Source organism: Heteronotia binoei, chromosome 2 (genome assembly GCF_032191835.1).
Source record: "Heteronotia binoei isolate CCM8104 ecotype False Entrance Well chromosome 2, APGP_CSIRO_Hbin_v1, whole genome shotgun sequence".
NCBI lineage: Eukaryota > Metazoa > Chordata > Lepidosauria > Squamata > Gekkonidae > Heteronotia > Heteronotia binoei.
In genome coordinates, this window is record NC_083224.1 from 202,386,291 (window position 1) to 202,404,286 (window position 17,996).

The following is a 17,996-nucleotide window of genomic DNA, read 5'->3' on the forward strand; positions in this document are numbered from 1 at the left end:
CATACAATGCAGATAGAACAAAAACAGCCTCTGAAGCTGGGGGTTGGATGAGAGACAATGAACAGTCACCCGGGGAGGCAACTGGGAAGCCCTACCCTAAGCAACCCACCCTTCTGGATCCTGTGATTCCACCAACTCTCAGCATACGAAGCCTTCAAAGAGGATGATCAGGCCACTGGGGGAGGCAGGCGTGTTCCCCACATCTGGTTAAGTTATAAAGTGGTATTCTTCAATCTATCACTGGGATCACCTCTGATACATAGACATCCCCTCTCTCCCATGGCTGTCTCCTGCTGGGCTTTTAAATCTAAGATCAGGTTTTTTTAAAAAAAAAAAGCCAAGAGGCACTCACCTCTAAGTAGATCTGAGAGTGGAGGGCCACAATCCTCAGGAATCGTGTACTCCCCTTTCCCAATGTTTTCAAATAATTTATAAATATTGTCCCCCTCAAAGGGATAAAGGCCGGTAGTTATGTTGTATCTGTGAAGAGGAAAGAAGGCAAAAGAGCGCTGACGGAAGAAGAGAGGTTTCTGGAGGCTCAGGAAAGTGGTCTTTCCTTCTGCTGTGTGCTCTCCGAACCCTTCAGAGCAGCCTTTGAGTTCCACTGCTCACCTGTGTTTTCCTCCCAATCAACGGAGCTGTTTTAGAGCAACATGGAAGGGGGGGGGGGGAGAGTGAAGGCTGGGGGTGTGATGGCCAAGTTGGAGAAATAAGAACACTTGGGGAAGGGAACATTTTCTCCTGTATCCCCCTTTCCTTCACTACTCCCCTATGCTATGCTATTTCCCCTTTCTCACCTCCTAGCAGCCCCCATATCCTTTCCCCTCTTCCTGCTTCCTTCCCACTCTCCCACACACCAACCCACCTTTATCCACCACCATCTTTTCAGCTTTCCCTTCTTCCACCCTCCTGACACCCTCCCTTCTGCTTCTCTCCCACCCATCTATCATTTTCTATTCTCCCCCCTCCCAGCTTCCTTCTCTTCTTTCCATCTTTTACCTTTTTAGCGCCCCCCCCCCCACCTTTCATTGAGAGAAAACAAGGCTCGGTTGCCTAGCTATCTGCTAAATGGCCAAGATGTCAGAACACAGTCTCATTAAATCTCTGAGAGTATTCATCTCTTAAAAGCTACAGAAGCGCCATCTATTATTTGGGTTTTTAAAACCACCAGTACTTGAAGACCGCAGATTTTTCAGAAACCTTGGGGCTTCTCTTTGGTTTGTAGGAGAGTCCTCTGCCTGCCAGAGTTCCACTGTGTGGATTTTTTGATCCACCATCTAGGGACTGGTTCAGAATTTCTATGACACCCCCAGACTTGAGTCTGTGTCAAATGAGCCTTTTCTCACTCTTTTCTGCTCCCACAGACTTACAGCGTGACCCCCGCTGACCAAATGTCCACTTTGAAGCCAGAAAAGGTATCAAGGCCATTGGCGATTTCTGGAGGCTGGAAAGCTGGTGACCCCTGACTTGTCCGGCACACGTCGTCCTCTGCAAACGGATGTAATGCCTGTAGCAAAGGGAGAATCAGACTGGTCAAACGGGTGGGTTTACAGCATGTGGGAGTAGCAGATTAAGTCCAGGTTTTCTCCCACAGCCCAGCCCTGACAGTCAATGAAGAGTTAAGAAAAGGCTTCTTGCCCCATCCCCGCCCCACCCAGGCTGTTCTTTGGATCCAGATTCTGTCTACAAGAGATCCAATGAAGAATCTGAGGTTCCTCCTCTTCATATCCCCCCTCTTAACTTTTTAAAGAGCCCCTTAGAAACATACTTCTCCTCCCCCAAGTACAGAGAACCTCAGGAAGAGCTCTCTCATGTATTCCAATACAAAAATAATAAAGTGAGAAACTTCCTTCGAAATCACCTCTATGTATGCCAAGAGCAATGTTCCCTCTAAGCTGAGTTGGTGTGAGCTAGCTCATGGCTTTTTTACCCTCCGGCTCACAGTTTTGTCTTCACTCAGGGAAGACAAACTAATTTATGCAGTCGCTCACAACTTTCATGCCAGTGGCTCACAAAGCAGGATTTTTGCTCACAAGACTCCACAGCTTAGAGGGAACACTGACCAAGAGACATCCTGTTTAGATTTTCAGGACACAAAGGGCTAGTTTTTAAAGGGTTTTTGGTCTTCCCTCTCCTTATTTCACAGGGCATGAGGGCATTTCCCCCAGAATTCCCATTTGCTGAGGTTGTAAAGAACATTAAAAAAACACCAAAAAAAACACCCTGATCTCCACAAATATTAAAGAAGAGTATGCTTGCTGTTCCCTTGGGGTCCAGCTCTTTCACAAAAGCACCCACCCATTTTTCTCCCACCTTCCTCCATGCAGCATAAATGGCTCTCTTTTTATCCTCTCAACAATCCTGCGAGGTAGATTGGAGTGTGACTGAACCCAGGTCATTCCAGTGATTTTCATGGCTGAGCGGGGGTTGAGCCCAGGTCCTTCCAGGTCCCATACTCTAATGACTACACCACACTGCAACTGTCAGCAACTCAAAATCTATTGTAAGAGTCCCCAACATGGTGCCCTGTGAGCATCGTGGCACCCGGAGACACTTTTCCAGGCACCTGCCAAGGTTTCTGATTGGCCGGTGGAGATTTGATTGCGACCGCAAAAATCTTTGCTGTGTGACTGAAGATAAGCAGAGGCAGCCATTTTGTGGCTAGCTCTGCCTCTTGTGGCAGCCATTTTATGACACCCATTTTGTGGCTCTGCCCACCATGCTGTTCCAGAATTCCAAAGGTGCCTGCAGGCTCAAAAAGATGGGGGGGGGGGGGGGCAATCCACTGAATGAAAACAATCTCCTACTGGGACAGCACCTTTGGGGGAAATTCCCCCATCTCGCTACTGAAGACCCAGGCAGGTTCACACAGGTGATCACAGCCACCTTCCCTTGGCCACCTGACGACACAAACGAGGCCCAAGTTGGAAGCAGACTCTCTCTCGTGTACCACAGGGCCCAGCGAGCAGTGGGCGGAGGACCTGACTACCGTAGGGACCGTCACTCCCCACATGTTCCCCAGAGGGTACTTAGATCTGGAATGCAAAATTTACTATCGATCCCTGGGCTGAGGAAGGCAAGACTAAAAACAACTAGGGAAAGAGCCTTCTCAATCGCTGCCCCCTATTGGTGGAACCAACTGCTTGAGGAGGTCAGAGTCTTGCGGGACCTTGCCCCGTTCCACAAGGCCTGCAAGACAATAGTTCCACAAGTTCCACAAGATAATAGTTCTTTGCCCCGTTCCACAAGGCCTGCAAGACAATATTATTTCAGTTAGCTTTCAGCTGAAATTGCCAAAATACCAGCTCTAAAGGATGCCTAATAATACCAAACGCCATCTGTAACTAAATGGTAATTAGCACTGTTTAAATTGCTTGTATTGTTTTAATTGATGTTTGATTTAACTGTTTTATTGTGACTTCACTGCCTCTTGTGAGCCACCCTGAGCTTGCTTTGGGGGGGAGGGTGGGATACAGATCAAATAAACTAAACTAAGCACACTGCAGGCTGTATATCTCTTGCTTTCTTTAGGCTACTAAGCCACTCCTAACATCCTCTAGTATTTGCCACTCACATTTTGCAGGGAGTGTGGAACTGGTGGCTTGCTGGACTCCTAATCATTGCAGCATCAGCAGCAAGCAGAAACATCCACAGCCACACAACGTTCTTGAAGCATGCGAGGAGCGCTTAAGAAAGCAACTCGAGAACCCAAATGTACCTCTGCCACACCTAGATCAGATATCTTCAGCGTCCCATCAGTCGTTAGCAGGAGATTCCCCGGCTTGATGTCTTTGTGGACAATGCCTTGGCTGTGCAGATATTCCAAGCCATCGATAAGCTGACAAAAGTACCTACTCGGGTAAGGGCAGGGAGTGAAGAAGAGAAGCCAGAATTAACAGCAGGGAAAGCAGAAAGTTAATTTGCCATATTTATCCTTCCTTTCTTCCAAAGAGCTCACAGAGGCAAATATATTTCACCCCTCCTCTCCCAGCATGCTCCTCTGTAACAGCTTTACTCACCTGAGCAAGGGCTGTGGCAGGTGTCACCCTGCCATCAGGCCAGTAGATGCCTGTACCCAAACATTCCGTGCTGTGGCCCCTGCCTGCTGGAATAGGCTTGTATATCGATAAAGGTACCAAAACTGAGCAGGTCTTTTTCTCCCTCTCCCAAGATATTAACACTTGAGAGCAACTAATGAAGCTGATGAGCAATAGGTTCAAGACAGATAAAATTAAATACTACTTTATACAGTTGCTAGAATGCGGAATTAGCTGCAGAGGATATTGTGATGGCCACAGGAATAAACAGCTTTCAAAAGGGGTTTGGACAGAGTCCTGGAGGAGTGGTCCATCAATGGCTGCTAGGCATTGAACTTCTGCCCTGTTTTTGGCCATCCAGAGGAACTGGTTGCCCACTATACGAAACAGGATGCTGGACTAGATGGGCCCTCCCTGGTCTGACCAAGTAGAGTTCTGCTCAGGGCCTTTTTTTGTAGAAAAAGCCCAGCAGGAACTCATTTGCCTATTAGGCCACACCCCCAATGCCAAGCCAGCCAGAACTGCATTCCTGCTCAAAAAAGCCCTGCGTTCTGCTTGTGTTTTTCTGTCAGGAAGGCTTCCACTCCATTACCGCACTGCATAATGGACAAATTACAAATTTTCAGGACATTTTCTAGGCAGGGGATGTTGGTAGCTTTGGTTTTTATTGCTAGCTTTTAATTGTTGTAGACCCTGAGGCTCTATGTGAAAGGCGGACTATAAATGCTTATCCTTCACAATACAAGAACTCATGGGCATTCGATGAAATTGCTGAGCAGACAGGTTAAAACGGATAAAAGGAAGTACTTCTTCACCCAAAGGGTGATTAACATGTGGAATTCACTGCCGCAGGAGGTGGTGGCGGCTACAAGTATAACCACCTTCAAGAGTGGGTTAGATAAAAATATGGAGCACAGGTCCATCAGTGGCTATTAGCCACAGTGTGTGTGTATATATAAAATTTTTTGCCACTGTGTGACACAGAGTGTTGGACTGGATGGGCCGTTGGCCTGATCCAACATGGCTTCTCTTATGTTCTTATCCTCTCCCAGCTTCCCCAATTAGGTTCCATGGCTGAGTGGGCATTTGATCCTGGAACTTTCCAGTCTAGAGTAACACCTGAGCTGCCCTGACTCTATGCTGGACATCTACCTCAGGACTGTGTAAGGCAATCAGGGGCTTGGGAGGGACCTGTGGCCCTTCTAAGCATCATTACCCCAATGTGGCGCTCCTCCCGTGTTCCAGGAAAAGTCCAGTAGGGCTTGTGTTTGGCAGGTAGCTTGCACCTCGGAACAGCTGCCATTGGAGGATGCGTAAGCTCTAAGCTTTCTACGCCTGCAGGCTTGATTCCAGATATGAAAGGGCCAAAGCTCCCCTTCCCTTCTTTCATACAATCTGGATGCAAAATAAATAGAGTGAAACCACCACAGAGGTCACTGGGGGAAAGAGCAAGTTAGCCAAAGTGAGGAGATGATGTTTTTAATCCCCGTTCTCCAGGCTGGCTTGCTCTCCACCAGGTACTTTGCCTGTCTCACTCTGCTCCCTCAACTGCTGTGCCTCATGACAAGGCAAAAGTAGGCAGCCCCCTTCCCCTATGCTCCAGAGACATGAGAGTTCACAGGGTGTATGTGGAGGGAGGGGAGAGGAACAAATGTACATGCACAGTGGTACTCTGGTCCTTTAAAAAGTTATAGCTATAAATTAATATTCAGAGTTATAGTCTATTACCGTATATGCATGTTCGGTGGGGGAAATACAGCAGTCATGAAGCTCCTCTGACTGACGGGAAGTGTAAATGCAGAGTTCTGCAAACACCACTGGTGTAACACAGCAGGTAACACACTGGGACCAGATTAGAGAGTCCCAGGTTCAAATCTCCTGGGCCCCAGTCCCATTCATTCTCCAGAAGCTAACTCGCAGGGGACGGGAATGCCTTGAGAATGTGGGGGCATGTCCTACTCGGGCAAATGAGCAGGGATTGATGGAAGGGTCTTTTCTGCAGCTGCTCCTCAGGAGGAGGAGCTGCTGGTATCCTCTAGTGCCCTCCAGAGTAAGTTAAGTATGTATATACTTGAGAGGCAGTTTGGTGTAGCGGTTAAGTGTGCAAACTCTTATCTGGGAGAACTGGGTTTGATTCCCCACTCCTTCCCTTGCAGCTGCTGGAATGGCCTTGAGTCAGTCATAACTCTCGCAAGAGTTGTCCTTGAAAGGGCAGCTTCTGGGAGAGCTCTCTCAGCCCCACCCACCTCACAGGGTGTCTGTTGCGGGGGAAGAAGATAAAGGAGATTGTGAGGCGCTCTGAGCTGCCACGATTCAGAGTATAAGGTGGGATATAAATCCAATATCATCATCTTCTATATCAAGAGGCCTGCAAGGATATTTATTCTTATATTCAGGTAGGCAGCCTTTTTAGTCTGCAGTTTTTTTGGTATTTCTGCTTGCAGCTGACAGCAAAACACCCCCCCCCCCAGTGGATTTCTGAAGGCAAGAGGTGTTCAGAGGTGGCCTGCCACTGCCTGTCTGAGTCGCCACCCTGGGCTTCCTTGGTAGCCTCCCATCTAAATACTGAAACAAGAAGAAGACGACAGCAGATTTATACCCCGCCCTTCTCTCTGAATCAGAGACTTAGAGCGGCTTACTATCTTCTGTACCTTCTCCCCCCACAACAGACACCCCGTGAGGTGGGTGGGCCTGAGAGGGCTCTCACAGCAGCTGCCCATTCAAGGACAACAAGACCAAACCTGCTTAGTTTGAGAGCCAACAAGATCGGGCTAGCTGGGGCCATCCAAGGTCACAGCTATTATGAAGCAGCAGAACAAAAGTCAAATCCAGGAGCACCTTAAAAGACCAACATTTTCCAGGATGTAGGCTTTTATGAATAAGCTTTTATTAATCAAAAGTCACTTATTGGGAAGTGACAATGAAGAGAGCTTTGACTCACGTGAACTTAAACCCTGGAAATTTTTGTCAGGCTTTTAAAAGGATCGAAATTTGAGTTCAGTACTGCCTTTGTTTTAACAGTTGGCTGTTCTACCATTTGCTGTAACTGGCTGCCTTTCCTTCTGAGATATGCTTGCACTGTTTTAAGCGATGAACTTGCTGCTGCTTTTCTGGAGGGCACACAACAGAGGGCCTTTTTGGCAGTGGCCCCACAATGATGGAACAACCTCCCTGGGGAGGTGCACCTTATCCCTTGCTTCTGATCTTCAAGAAGACAGCTTTATGTAGGATTGACTTTGCCTAATTTACCTTTTATTTACTGGCAGATTTTAAATTAGTGGTCTTTCATGTGTTGTTTATAATTGTTGTTTTATTTATTTTTCAATCCACCTTAAGCCCCGCAAGGTAGAAGGATGGCTAATAAATGTTTTAAATAATTTTAGTAGGTTTTGGTTGGATTGGGACGCTTCAGTACATAAGAGAAGCCGTGTTGGCTCAGGCCAATGGCCCATCCAGTTCAACACTGTGTCACACAATGGCTAAAGAAAAAAAAACAGGTTGCTTACCTGTAACTTATGATCTTTGAGTGGTCATCTGTGCAGTCACACACATGGGTTTTCCCGCTGGGACGAACCCGACCTCGGAGAATTCAAAGCTAGCCTAGGCATTTATTTTGGCGCGCGTTCCCTCCCGCTCTGGGGAGCAGGCACCCACTGCGCATGCCTGGAGCGAGGGGACAGCGCTCCACCCACCCAGTTTCTTTCACGCCACTGTATAGTAGTAGTAAAGGTGTAGATTAACTTAAGAAACCAGCAGCGGGGATGGCTGGGCGGGCGTGTGTGACTGCACAGATGACCACTTGAAGATTACAGGTAAGCAACCTGTTTATCTTCTTCGTGGTCTCTGTGCAGTCCCACACATGGGTGACTGATAAGCTGAACTGCACGGAGGTGGGTGCTGGTTCTGAAAAGGAAGTTCAGATGTTAAACATGCATATCAGTCAAGAACATTCATGTAATACAGTAGAACTGTACTTACGGATGGAGAGACTGCGGGCTTCAATCAAAGATGGAGCGGAGTACAGCCTGTCCAAAGGACGAGTCTCGCCGTGCACGAACATCTATGGCATAGTGCATGGCGAACGTCAATGTAGAAGGCCAAACTGCAGCAGCACAGATGTCTTCCATAGGCACGCCTCTGGAGAAGGCAGAGGACGTAGAAAGAGGTCTTGTAGAATGGGCTCGTAGGTGTTCTGGGGCAGGTTGCTTAGCCAGTTGATAGCATAGTGCAATGACTGTCACCAGCCATTTAGAGAGTCTCTGAGTAGAGATTCTTTGTCCTTTTTTGTGGGTTCCGTAAGCTACGAAAAGTCTCGAGTCTTTACGGAAGGGACCCGTTCTGTCTATATAGTAAGCAAGGGCTCGATGTACATCAAGATTGTGCAGAGTTCTTTGGCCCCTGTCAGAAGGGTTTTGAAAGAAAGACGGTAATGTAGTCGTTTTTTGTAAATGGAAGGGTGACACCACCTTTGGGAGAAAGGTGGGGTCAGGTCGTAAAACTACCCTGTCATGGTGGAAGACAGTGCAGGGAGGGTCTGCTCGAAAGGCGCATATATCACTGGCCCTTTTGCCGGATGTAAGTGCCACTAGCAGTGCTGTTTTCCACGATAAGAGGTGTAGTGGGATAGATGCCATTGGCTCAAAGGGAGGCTTCATTAGTTGGCTTAGGACTAAGGATAAGCTCCAGGTAGAGTATAATTGACAGATTGGTGGCCGGAGATGTAGAATGCCCTTAAGGAATGATTTTGCAGCAGGATGGGAAAATACTGTGCGTCCTTCTATACGCGGGTGGAAAGCTGAGATGGCTGCTAAATGCACTTTTAGCGATGAATAGGTAAGACCGGATTCTGAGAGAGAAAGGGTGTATGATAGAATTTGTGACACAGAAGATGATGCTGGATGGAATTTGTGGTGAGTAGCGTAGTCAGTGAACCGCTTCCACTTCAGGGCATAAGACTTCCTAGTTGATGGTTTCCTGGCATTTAATAGGATGTGTCTGACTTCCTCAGGGAAGTCAGAAAACTGATCTTCCATGCGGTCAGTCGGAGGCGACCTGGGTCGTAGGACCTTGCCATTCTGTTGTGAAAGGAGATCCCGAGCTTGAGGGAAGCAGTGGAATACATTGTTGGAGAGAAGGAGAAGGGTTGTAAACCAAGGTTGACGGGGCCACCACGGTGTGACCAGTATGCAGTTGGTTTGGTCCAGTTGGTTTGGTCCAGCTGGTCTTCTGGAGTGTCTTTGTTATTAGTGGAATGGGCGGGAATAGAAAGTGTAATGGCCCATCCCACTGTTGGAGGAAGGCATCCCCCGCAGATTGGATCGAAGGGGGGCCTCGCATATAGAATTGGGCGCATTGGGCATTGTCTGGAGAGGCAAAAACATCGATGAGGGGAACTCCAAAGTCCTTGAAGACTGGTTGGAGATATGACCTCTTGAGTGTCCATTCGTGGTCGTTGACGAGTTGTCGACTCAGGGTGTCCGCTTGGGTGTTCTGGACCCCTGGTAAGTGTACAGCTGTGAGGTGTATGTCGCGTGCGATGCTCCAATACCAAAGGGCTAGAGCTCTTTTGCAGAGACGGGTGGATGCGGTCTCTCCCTGTCAGTTGATATAGAACACAGTCGCGACATTGTCTGATGTCACTTGGATGTGACGACTGTGAAGTGATGGCAGGAAGGACTTCAGTGCTCTGTGGACTGCTAGGAGCTCCAGGCAGTTGATGTGGAGAGATTTCTCGTATGCTGTCCACTGTCCTTACACTGTTAATGTGTCAAAATGGGCTCCCCAGCCCCATCTTGAGGCATCCGTGGTGACGATGGCTGATGGAGGTTGTCTTAGGAATGGCATCCCGGTGAGGAGGTGATCCTGTACTGTCCACCATTCCAGTGGTGGCAAAATGTGACGTGGGACTGTTAGTAAGGTTTGTTGAGACTGACGCTGAAGATGGAACGTTCGAACGAACCATAGTTGTAAAGGTCTCATGCGAAGTCTTGCATGAGACAGAACCGAGGTTGTGGCCGTCATCAATCCCAGCATGCGTTGGAAGGTAAAGGCTGTCTGGGTTGGTTGAGATATTATAGTGCTGGTCAGAGATTGAATGTTGGTGGTTCTGTCTATTGGCAGGTAGGCCTTGTGATCTACAGTCGATAGACGTGCTCCTATAAATTGGATATCTTGCGTTGGAGTGAGATTGGACTTCTGGTGGTTGACTTGTAACCATAGAGTTGACAAGAGTTCCAGAGTTATCGAAATGTCCTGTTTTAATTGTTCTCTCGAGTGACTCACTACAAGCCAGTCGTCTATACGGATAAATTGCAATCTTCTGCTGATGAAGGGATGCTGCTACCACTGCCATGCACTTCGTGAAGATTCTTGGCGCTGTGGATAGGCCAAATGGGAGTGCTCGGAACTGATAGTGATTGTTCCCGACAGCAAACCTCAGGAATCTTCTGTGGCAATGGTTGATCGTAAGGTGAAAATATGCATCCTGGAGGTCGATGAGTGCCATCCAAGAGTTCTTGGGGATGAGAGGCAGGACGGACTGCAGGGTAATCATGCGGATTTTTTTGTATTGGATATGTTTGTTGAGTTCACGAAGATCCAGTATCGGGCGTTGGCCTCCATCCCTTTTTGGAACTAGAAAGTATCAGGAGTAGAATCCCGTGCGATGGTATTGAGGTGGAACTGGTTCTATGGCCGCTTTGGCCAGCAAAGCGGTAATTTCTTCTTGGAGAGGTAGGGAGGGAGGGGTAGGTATGAAGTGATGGCTTTTCGGGGGTGAAGCGAACCCTATGGAATAGCCCCTGTGGAACCCATGAGTCTGTTGTTATTGACTTCCATCTGGGGTAAAAGGGGAGGAGTCTGGATGCAGTTGGGTGGTGTATTGGTGGTGGTGGCAGGATGAGCAAGTCAAAGAGACTGCTTTGTAGCCGTGGCAGCCTTCTTGGTTGGTTGAGGCCGTTGGCATTGGTGGAATGGCTGTTTAGCTGGAGGGGCCTTGCGCTTCCAGTAGTCGGTCTGTCTGGGAGAGCGAGGGCATTTGTAGAACGGTGTCTTCCATGGTCTCTGTCTATTAGTTTGAGATTGTTGATGGTTGACTCCCAATCTCTTGGCTCTCTTCCTACTATTGTCCACTGTGGTTAAGATGTCATCAGTGGGTGCATTAAATAGGCCCTGCCCGTCGAAAGGAAGGTCTTCAATCTTGAATTTTATGTCTGGTTGGAGAGATGATGAGCGTAGCCAAGCATGTCTGCGTAGTGCCACAGCAGCAGCCATTGACCTGGAGGAGCATCCGACAGAGTGTCTTACCGTGTTGATTTGCTGCTTGCTTAAATGATTAAGCTCGTGTAAGAGCTTAGAAGCTTGTTTCTGGGAAGCTTCTGGTAAGGATGTTACTAGGTTGCTCAGTTGAGAGGAGATGTTATAGGAGTAGGCAGCAAAATAGGCAAGGTAATTATTTATTTTAGCTGTGGCTGTAGAGATGGAGTAGAGCTTCCTGCCTAGTGTATCTAGTTTCCTTCCTTCTTTTTCTGGTGGTACAGGATTATGTGTTTGCTTGGACTTAGATGACGAATACACGATCATTGAGTTTGGAGCAGGATGGTTAAACAGGAACTTGGATTCTGGTGCATGAATCTTGTATAGAGATTCTACACGTTTTGATGTAGGAGGGATGGAGGCTGGCTTATCCCAGGCTTCTTTCAGGGCTTCAAGGAGGACTGGTAACATTGGTAGAGAAGATCCAGCAGGTAGATCGGCGTGAATCAAGTCGTGGACTACATCCGATATTTTTGGGAGATCAGTTGTTAATTTGATATTCAGTGTGGTAGCCATATTAGAAATTAAGTCCAAATAAGATTTTGCTCCTTCTGAAGGGGACAGCTCAGCTGGCTTAGCAATATCAGACGCTGGTGATGCTGGGGAGAAGACTGAATGCGATGATTCAGAGGTTTCATCTTCAGACTCCCCTTTTGGGGCATCAGGCGTTGTGGGTAATGTCGGTACCGAAAGCAGAGGCTTCGTCTTTGGTATCGACGGGAGTGCAACTCTGTCTCTCCCTCGGCTAGGGGATCTTTCTCGGTACCGATAGGTCCGGGGTTCCCGGTGTCGAGGGGATTCCATTTGCAGTGGAGATACGGTGGCATCCTTGAATCTCCATGGTGCGGTCACATCCCGGAAGGAGTGCAGGTCAAGTTGGTGTTCTTGCATCTGGGTTGACAATTCTGTTGGCTCCTCAGTTAGGAAGTGTTCAGGCATGGACTCGTGGATGGACGGCGATGGATTCGAATAACTTCCTCTTCGATCCTGTCCATCGGTATCGACATTGGAGTTGGAGGCGATTTCGGTGCGGAAGCTGCCGTTGGAGCCGCAACGTCAGAAGTTCTGGGATCCGGTGGGGTCAACGTCAATGTACCTCTCGGTTCCTGGTGGCCCTTGGATGACAATTCCAAGTGTTTTTTCTTGGATTCGTGGGATTTTTTTGTATGTTTCCCGGACTTAGGCATACTGGGAGCCGAGGCCACTGAAGCTGCCGGTTTCGCCGCATCCCTTTGAGGAGTTAGGGAAGGTGGTGATCTTTGGGGCCCAGAAGAATACGACATCGTAGGTCGCAGAGTGGATTCCATGAGGTGACTCTTCAGTCTCGCGGCGTGGTTTTTTCTGGCCTGCTTTCCGAACTGGATACAATGGATGCAAGTGTCCGTTCTGTGGGCCTCCCCCAAACAAAACAAACACAGCGAATGGCCATCGGACGATGGGATTTTTGCCCCCCAGCGAGTACACTTTTTAAAAGTGATTTTTAGATCTTTTCCTTCCATACGCCTGGGGGGGGGGGTAGGGAAGGGAAGTAAGATGATAGAAAAGCGGGTAATATATATATATATATATATATATATATATATATATATATATATATATATATATATATATATATATTGAACAGAGGTCAGTCACGGATAAGGTAAGGATGAGGTAAAAGGCTAGGTTGATGAAGGAGACGCAGCGAGGAAGGACTATCCCGGGCGGCGGTTAGAAAGAAACTGGGTGGGTGGAGCGCTGTCCCCTTGCTCCAGGCATGCGCAGTGGGTGCCTGCTCCCCAGAGCGGGAGGGAACGCGCACCAAAATAAACGCCTAGGCTAGCTTTGAATTCTCCGAGGTCGGGTTCGTCCCAGCGGGAAAACCCATGTGTGGGACTGCACAGAGACCACGAAGATCAACAGGTGCCATCAGGAGGTCCATCAGTGGGGCCAAGACACTAGAAGCCCTCCCACTGTTTCCCCCCGCCCCCAAGCACCAAGAATACAAAGCATCACTGCTTCAGACAGAGAGTTCCAACCACTGTGGCTAATAGTCACAGACGGATCTCTGCTCCATATTTTGATCCAATCCCCTTCTGAAGCTTTCTATGCTTGTAGCCACCACCACCTCCTGTGGCAGTGAATTCCATGTGTTAATCACCCTTTGGGTGAAGAAGTACTTCCTTTTATCCGTTCTAACCAGACTGCTCAGCAATTTCATTGAATGCCCAAGAGTTCTTGTATTGTGAGAAAGGGAGAAAAGGACTTCTTTCTCTACCTTCTCTATCCCATGCATAATCTTGTAAACTTCAAACATGTCACCCCTCAGTTGACGTATTTCCAAGCTAAAGAGCCCCAAGCACTTTAACTTTTCTTCATAGGGAAAGTGTTCCAACCCTTTAATTATTCTAGTTGCCCTTTTCTGGACTTTTTCCAATGCTATAAAATCTTTTTTGACGTGTGGTGACCAGAATTGTACACAGTATTCCAAATGAGGCCACACCATTAATTTATGCAGGGGCATTATGATATTGGCTGATTTGTTTTCAACTCCCTTCCACACCATTAATTTATGCAGGGGCATTATGATATTGGCTGATTTGTTTTCAACTCCCTTCCTAATAATCCCCAGCATAGTGTTGGCCTTTTTTCTTGCAGTCACACACTGTCTCGACATTTTCAGTGAGTTACCATGACCCCAAGATCTCTCTCTTGGTCAGTCTCTGCCAGTTCCCACTGCATCAACTGGTATTCATCATTAGGCTTTTTGGCCCCAAAGTGCATTTCTTTGCACTTGGCCACGATGAACCTCATTTGCCACGTGGACGCCCACTCGCCCAGCCTCGACAGATCCCTTTGGAGTGTCTCACAATCCTCTCTGGTTCTCACCACCCTGAACAATTTAGTGTCATCCACAAATTTAGCCGCTTCGCTGCTTACTCCCAAATTCAAATCATTAATGAACAAGTTAAAAAGCATCGGACCCAGTACTGAGCCCTGCAGCACCCCACTGCTTACCACCCTCCACTGTGAAAATTGCCCATTTATACTTACTCTGTTTCTTATTAATTAGCCAGTTCTGCATGTGGATTTTATATGTCCCAATATTTTATAATGGGGAGGGTGGAATAGAAATCCCAAAAATGAATGAATGAATAAATAAATAAATAAAACCTCTGCAACCTCCCACCTGGGCAAAAAGGCAGTCTTGGACCCTGCTGGATAAGCAGATGATAGCTGCGGCCAGGAGTGCCCTTCACCAGTTGCAGTCTTTCCTGGGCAGGAAAGGCCGGCCACTGTGGTGCACGCCTTGACTGCATCTAGATTAGACTACTGCAACGCACTCTATGTGGGGCTGCCCTTGAGAAACATCAACTGACACGGAATCAGGATCAACAGCTGCCTTTCCAGAGTCCAGGAACTGTCCCCACTTCTATTAGGAAAGGGACTGACAAATGTAACAGCCAATACCATAATGCCCCTGCACAGACCTATATTGCGGCCTCATTTGGAATACCGTCTACAGTTCTGGACATCCGATTTCAAAAAGGACATTGCGGAGCTGGGAAAAAGTACAGAGGAGGGCAGGCGGGATAATGAGGGGGTTGGAGCACCTTCTTATGAGGAAAGGACAGAGAGTCTGGGACTTTCCAGTCCAGCAAAGAGACAACTAAGGGGGGGGGGGGGGAGAAAGGTTTACAAAATCATCCATGGGGTGGAAAGGGCTAACAAAGATAATTTTTCTCCCTCTCCCAAAAGACTAGAACTCGAAAGCATCCAATGAAGTTGATGGGGCAGTAGGTGCAGAAAGGACAAAAAGAAATGCTATTTTACGCAGAAAGTGATTAAAATGTGGAATCCTCTGCCAAAGGATGTCGGCCACAGGAATAAACAGCTTGAAAGGGGGATTAGGTAGATACAAGTAGGATAAGTCTGCCAGTGGCAATAGCCATGGTGACTGAGGAGAACCTCCATATTCAGAGGCAATGAGCCAGGCAGCAACATCAGGGGAAGGCTTGGCTTCTATGCCGCTTCTGGCCCTCCAGAGGACAGAATCACAGAGTTGGAAGGGACCTCCAGGGTCATCTAGTCCAAGCCCCTGCACAATGCAGGAAACCCACAAATACCTCCCTCTAAATTCACAGGATCTTCATCGCTGTGAACAGGAACTGGCTGGCCACTGTATGAGACAGGAGGCTGGACTAGATGGACCCTGCTCTGATCCATCAGGGCTCTTCTTACCTTATGTTCAACCTTGTCGTAATGACAGCCCTCCTCGCTTGAGGAGAAGACTGCAGATTTATACCCCGTCCTTCTCTCTGAATCAGAGACTCAGAGCGGCTTACAATCTCCTGTATCTTCTCCCCCCACAACAGATACTCTGTAAGGTGGGTGGGGCTGAGAGGGCTCTCACAGCAGCTGCCCTTTCAAGGACAACTTCTGCCAGAGCTATCCAACAGGTGCAAGTGGAGGAGTGGGGAATCAAAACCGGTTCTCCCAGATGAGAGTCTGCCCACTTAACAACTACACCAAACTGGCTCTCATTTGGAATACTGTCTACATTTCTGGACACCCTATCTCAAAAAGTACATTGCAGAGCTGGAAAAAAGTATAGCCGTCCTGGCTGCCCTTTACCACCTTCCACAGAAAGGTTCCATAAAGAAGAGTATAAGCCAATTTCATTGTGCAGGGGAGTCTGGGAAGAGAACCAAAAGCATGCCACCTACTCCAAGAAACCCAGCTAGAGGACTGTTGTGCCCAGCCCGCGAGAAGCCCCACTGGTTACATACCCGTGTGCTTGAAAGACCGGAAACTTCTTCTCCGGGACGCTGTCCAACATCTCCTGCATGCCGCATACACAATACTCCATCACCATATACGTAAGAGGTAGAATTAAGGAATCACACCGAGTCAGGCTGAAGATCCAGTGCCATGCCATTGCCAAAGGAGACCAGGGATCGCAAGGCCTTTGCTTGGCGTCTTCTGTGATACAATTGCCAAAGGGGAACACTGCAGAGATGGCAAGGCAGGGTCAGCCATCCCCAAAATTCTGTGGCAAAGTGCCCCACACACCACAACTTGAGTAAATCACAAAAACACGCATCAACTCACCTATTTGTTTCTGCAGGTCATAGCAGGGGTGGGAGCTGTGAGTGGCATCTAAACCTCTGCCTGGAGGTCCCTGGAATTTCTGCTCAGTGGCACACACATGCGCGCACACAACCTTTTAAGATTACCAAGGATTTCTCCCCCATGTTCTGTTCCATGGATCCTCACAGCCTTAAGGCCAATGGCTTTCGAGAGCCAAACATCTCCAAGTTTTGACCTCTATGCTAGTGTGAAACTACCGCGCACCGCCTGGCTACACTCTGCACTTAAAGGAAACGAAAACACAAGTTCCGCGTGAGGGCAAAACAGCCTTTCACAAAAGGAACTGCCTGCAGTCTTGCTGGCTCTGACACTTAGAAAGGAATTGCGGCATGACAAAGCAGACTACACAGAGCCCACGACCCAGCATTAGGCGAGCAGCAGGGCTACGAACTCCACCCAGTGTGGTCTCCTCTGCTTGGCGGCAGTTCTCTGAGGTTTCAGGCTCTCCCTCCCATCCCAACTGCACTGGGAAGCAAAACATGCTTTGAGATTTCCTCAAAACAGAGACACAGGGTTGCCCAATGGTCCTGATTTCATCAAAACTGGGGTGGGGGAGAGTGGGAAAAATCCTTCTTTGTGCTTTGTATTAAAAAACAGAGGAACATCCCAACAGAGGACCAATCCCCACCCCTTGGAAATTCTCTGCTTACTTTAGAAGAAGAATTGCAGATTTATACCCTGCCCTTCTCTCTGAATCAGAGACTCAGAGCGGCTTACAATCTCCTATATCTTCATCCCCCACAACAGACACCCTTTGAGGTGGGTGGGGCTGAGAGGGCTCTCACAGCAGCTGCCCTTTCAAGGACAACTTCCTGTGACAGCTATGGCCGACCCAAGGCCATTCCAGCAGGTGTAGGTGGAGGACTGGGGAATCAAATCCGGTTCTCCCAGATAAGAGTCTGCATACTTAACCACTACAACAAACTGGCTTTAAAGAGCAGACCTAGAATTTGGGGGGGGGGGGGGAGGATTTTCAGCTCTATGTTCTTCTTGCAAGGTGGATAGAGGGGTCGGTGGGAAGGCAGGGAGAGCGCAGCCTTTCCTCCATCCACCAATGACAAAGACAGGCTTGGGGTGGGGAAGCCACGCAGAAGGTCCCAAGTTCACTCTCCAGTTAAAGGGCAGGAGGATGTTGGGAAACACCACCCTCTATCTGAGACCCTGCACTGCCCACTGCAAGTTACAGGACAGCAGCACGTTCAGAGTATCAGTGTCATGACTCAGTAGATTGCTTCATATGCAACGTAGCTGAGAGTAAACATCCCTCAACATGCAAGTAAATACCCCTCAACGTGGAAATATATCCTCAGAGGAAAACTGATTGCCTTGGGGTTTCGCACCCCTCCAACCTACCTGCCAATGCGCCTTGGCAAGGGCTTCCACACAGACCATTTGAGCATGTGCATCTGCATCTCTGCTCAAAGTTAGTGTTTAAAATCCAGTCTCCCCCTTGAAGCTTTCTGACCTGCCCACTAGCTTCCCTTGCTGCAAGTCCTCTTCATGTCTTTCCACCAG

The 17,996-nt window shown here is 48.3% G+C and overlaps 1 protein-coding gene across 2 annotated transcripts in view; it reads right to left on the minus strand.

The window, feature by feature from the left end:
- STK11 (serine/threonine kinase 11) overlaps nucleotides 1–17,996 on the minus strand; it is a 97,730-nt gene that overhangs the window by 50,290 nt on the left and 29,444 nt on the right. For both annotated transcript variants that reach the window (XM_060232859.1, XM_060232861.1), the window contains exons 3-6: nucleotides 16,121–16,210; nucleotides 3,719–3,851; nucleotides 1,371–1,507; nucleotides 353–480 (exon numbers count right to left, since the gene is read on the minus strand). In XM_060232859.1, coding sequence (XP_060088842.1) covers nucleotides 353–480; nucleotides 1,371–1,507; nucleotides 3,719–3,851; nucleotides 16,121–16,210 — 488 coding nt within the window. The remainder of the gene's footprint in view (nucleotides 1–352; nucleotides 481–1,370; nucleotides 1,508–3,718; nucleotides 3,852–16,120; nucleotides 16,211–17,996) is intronic.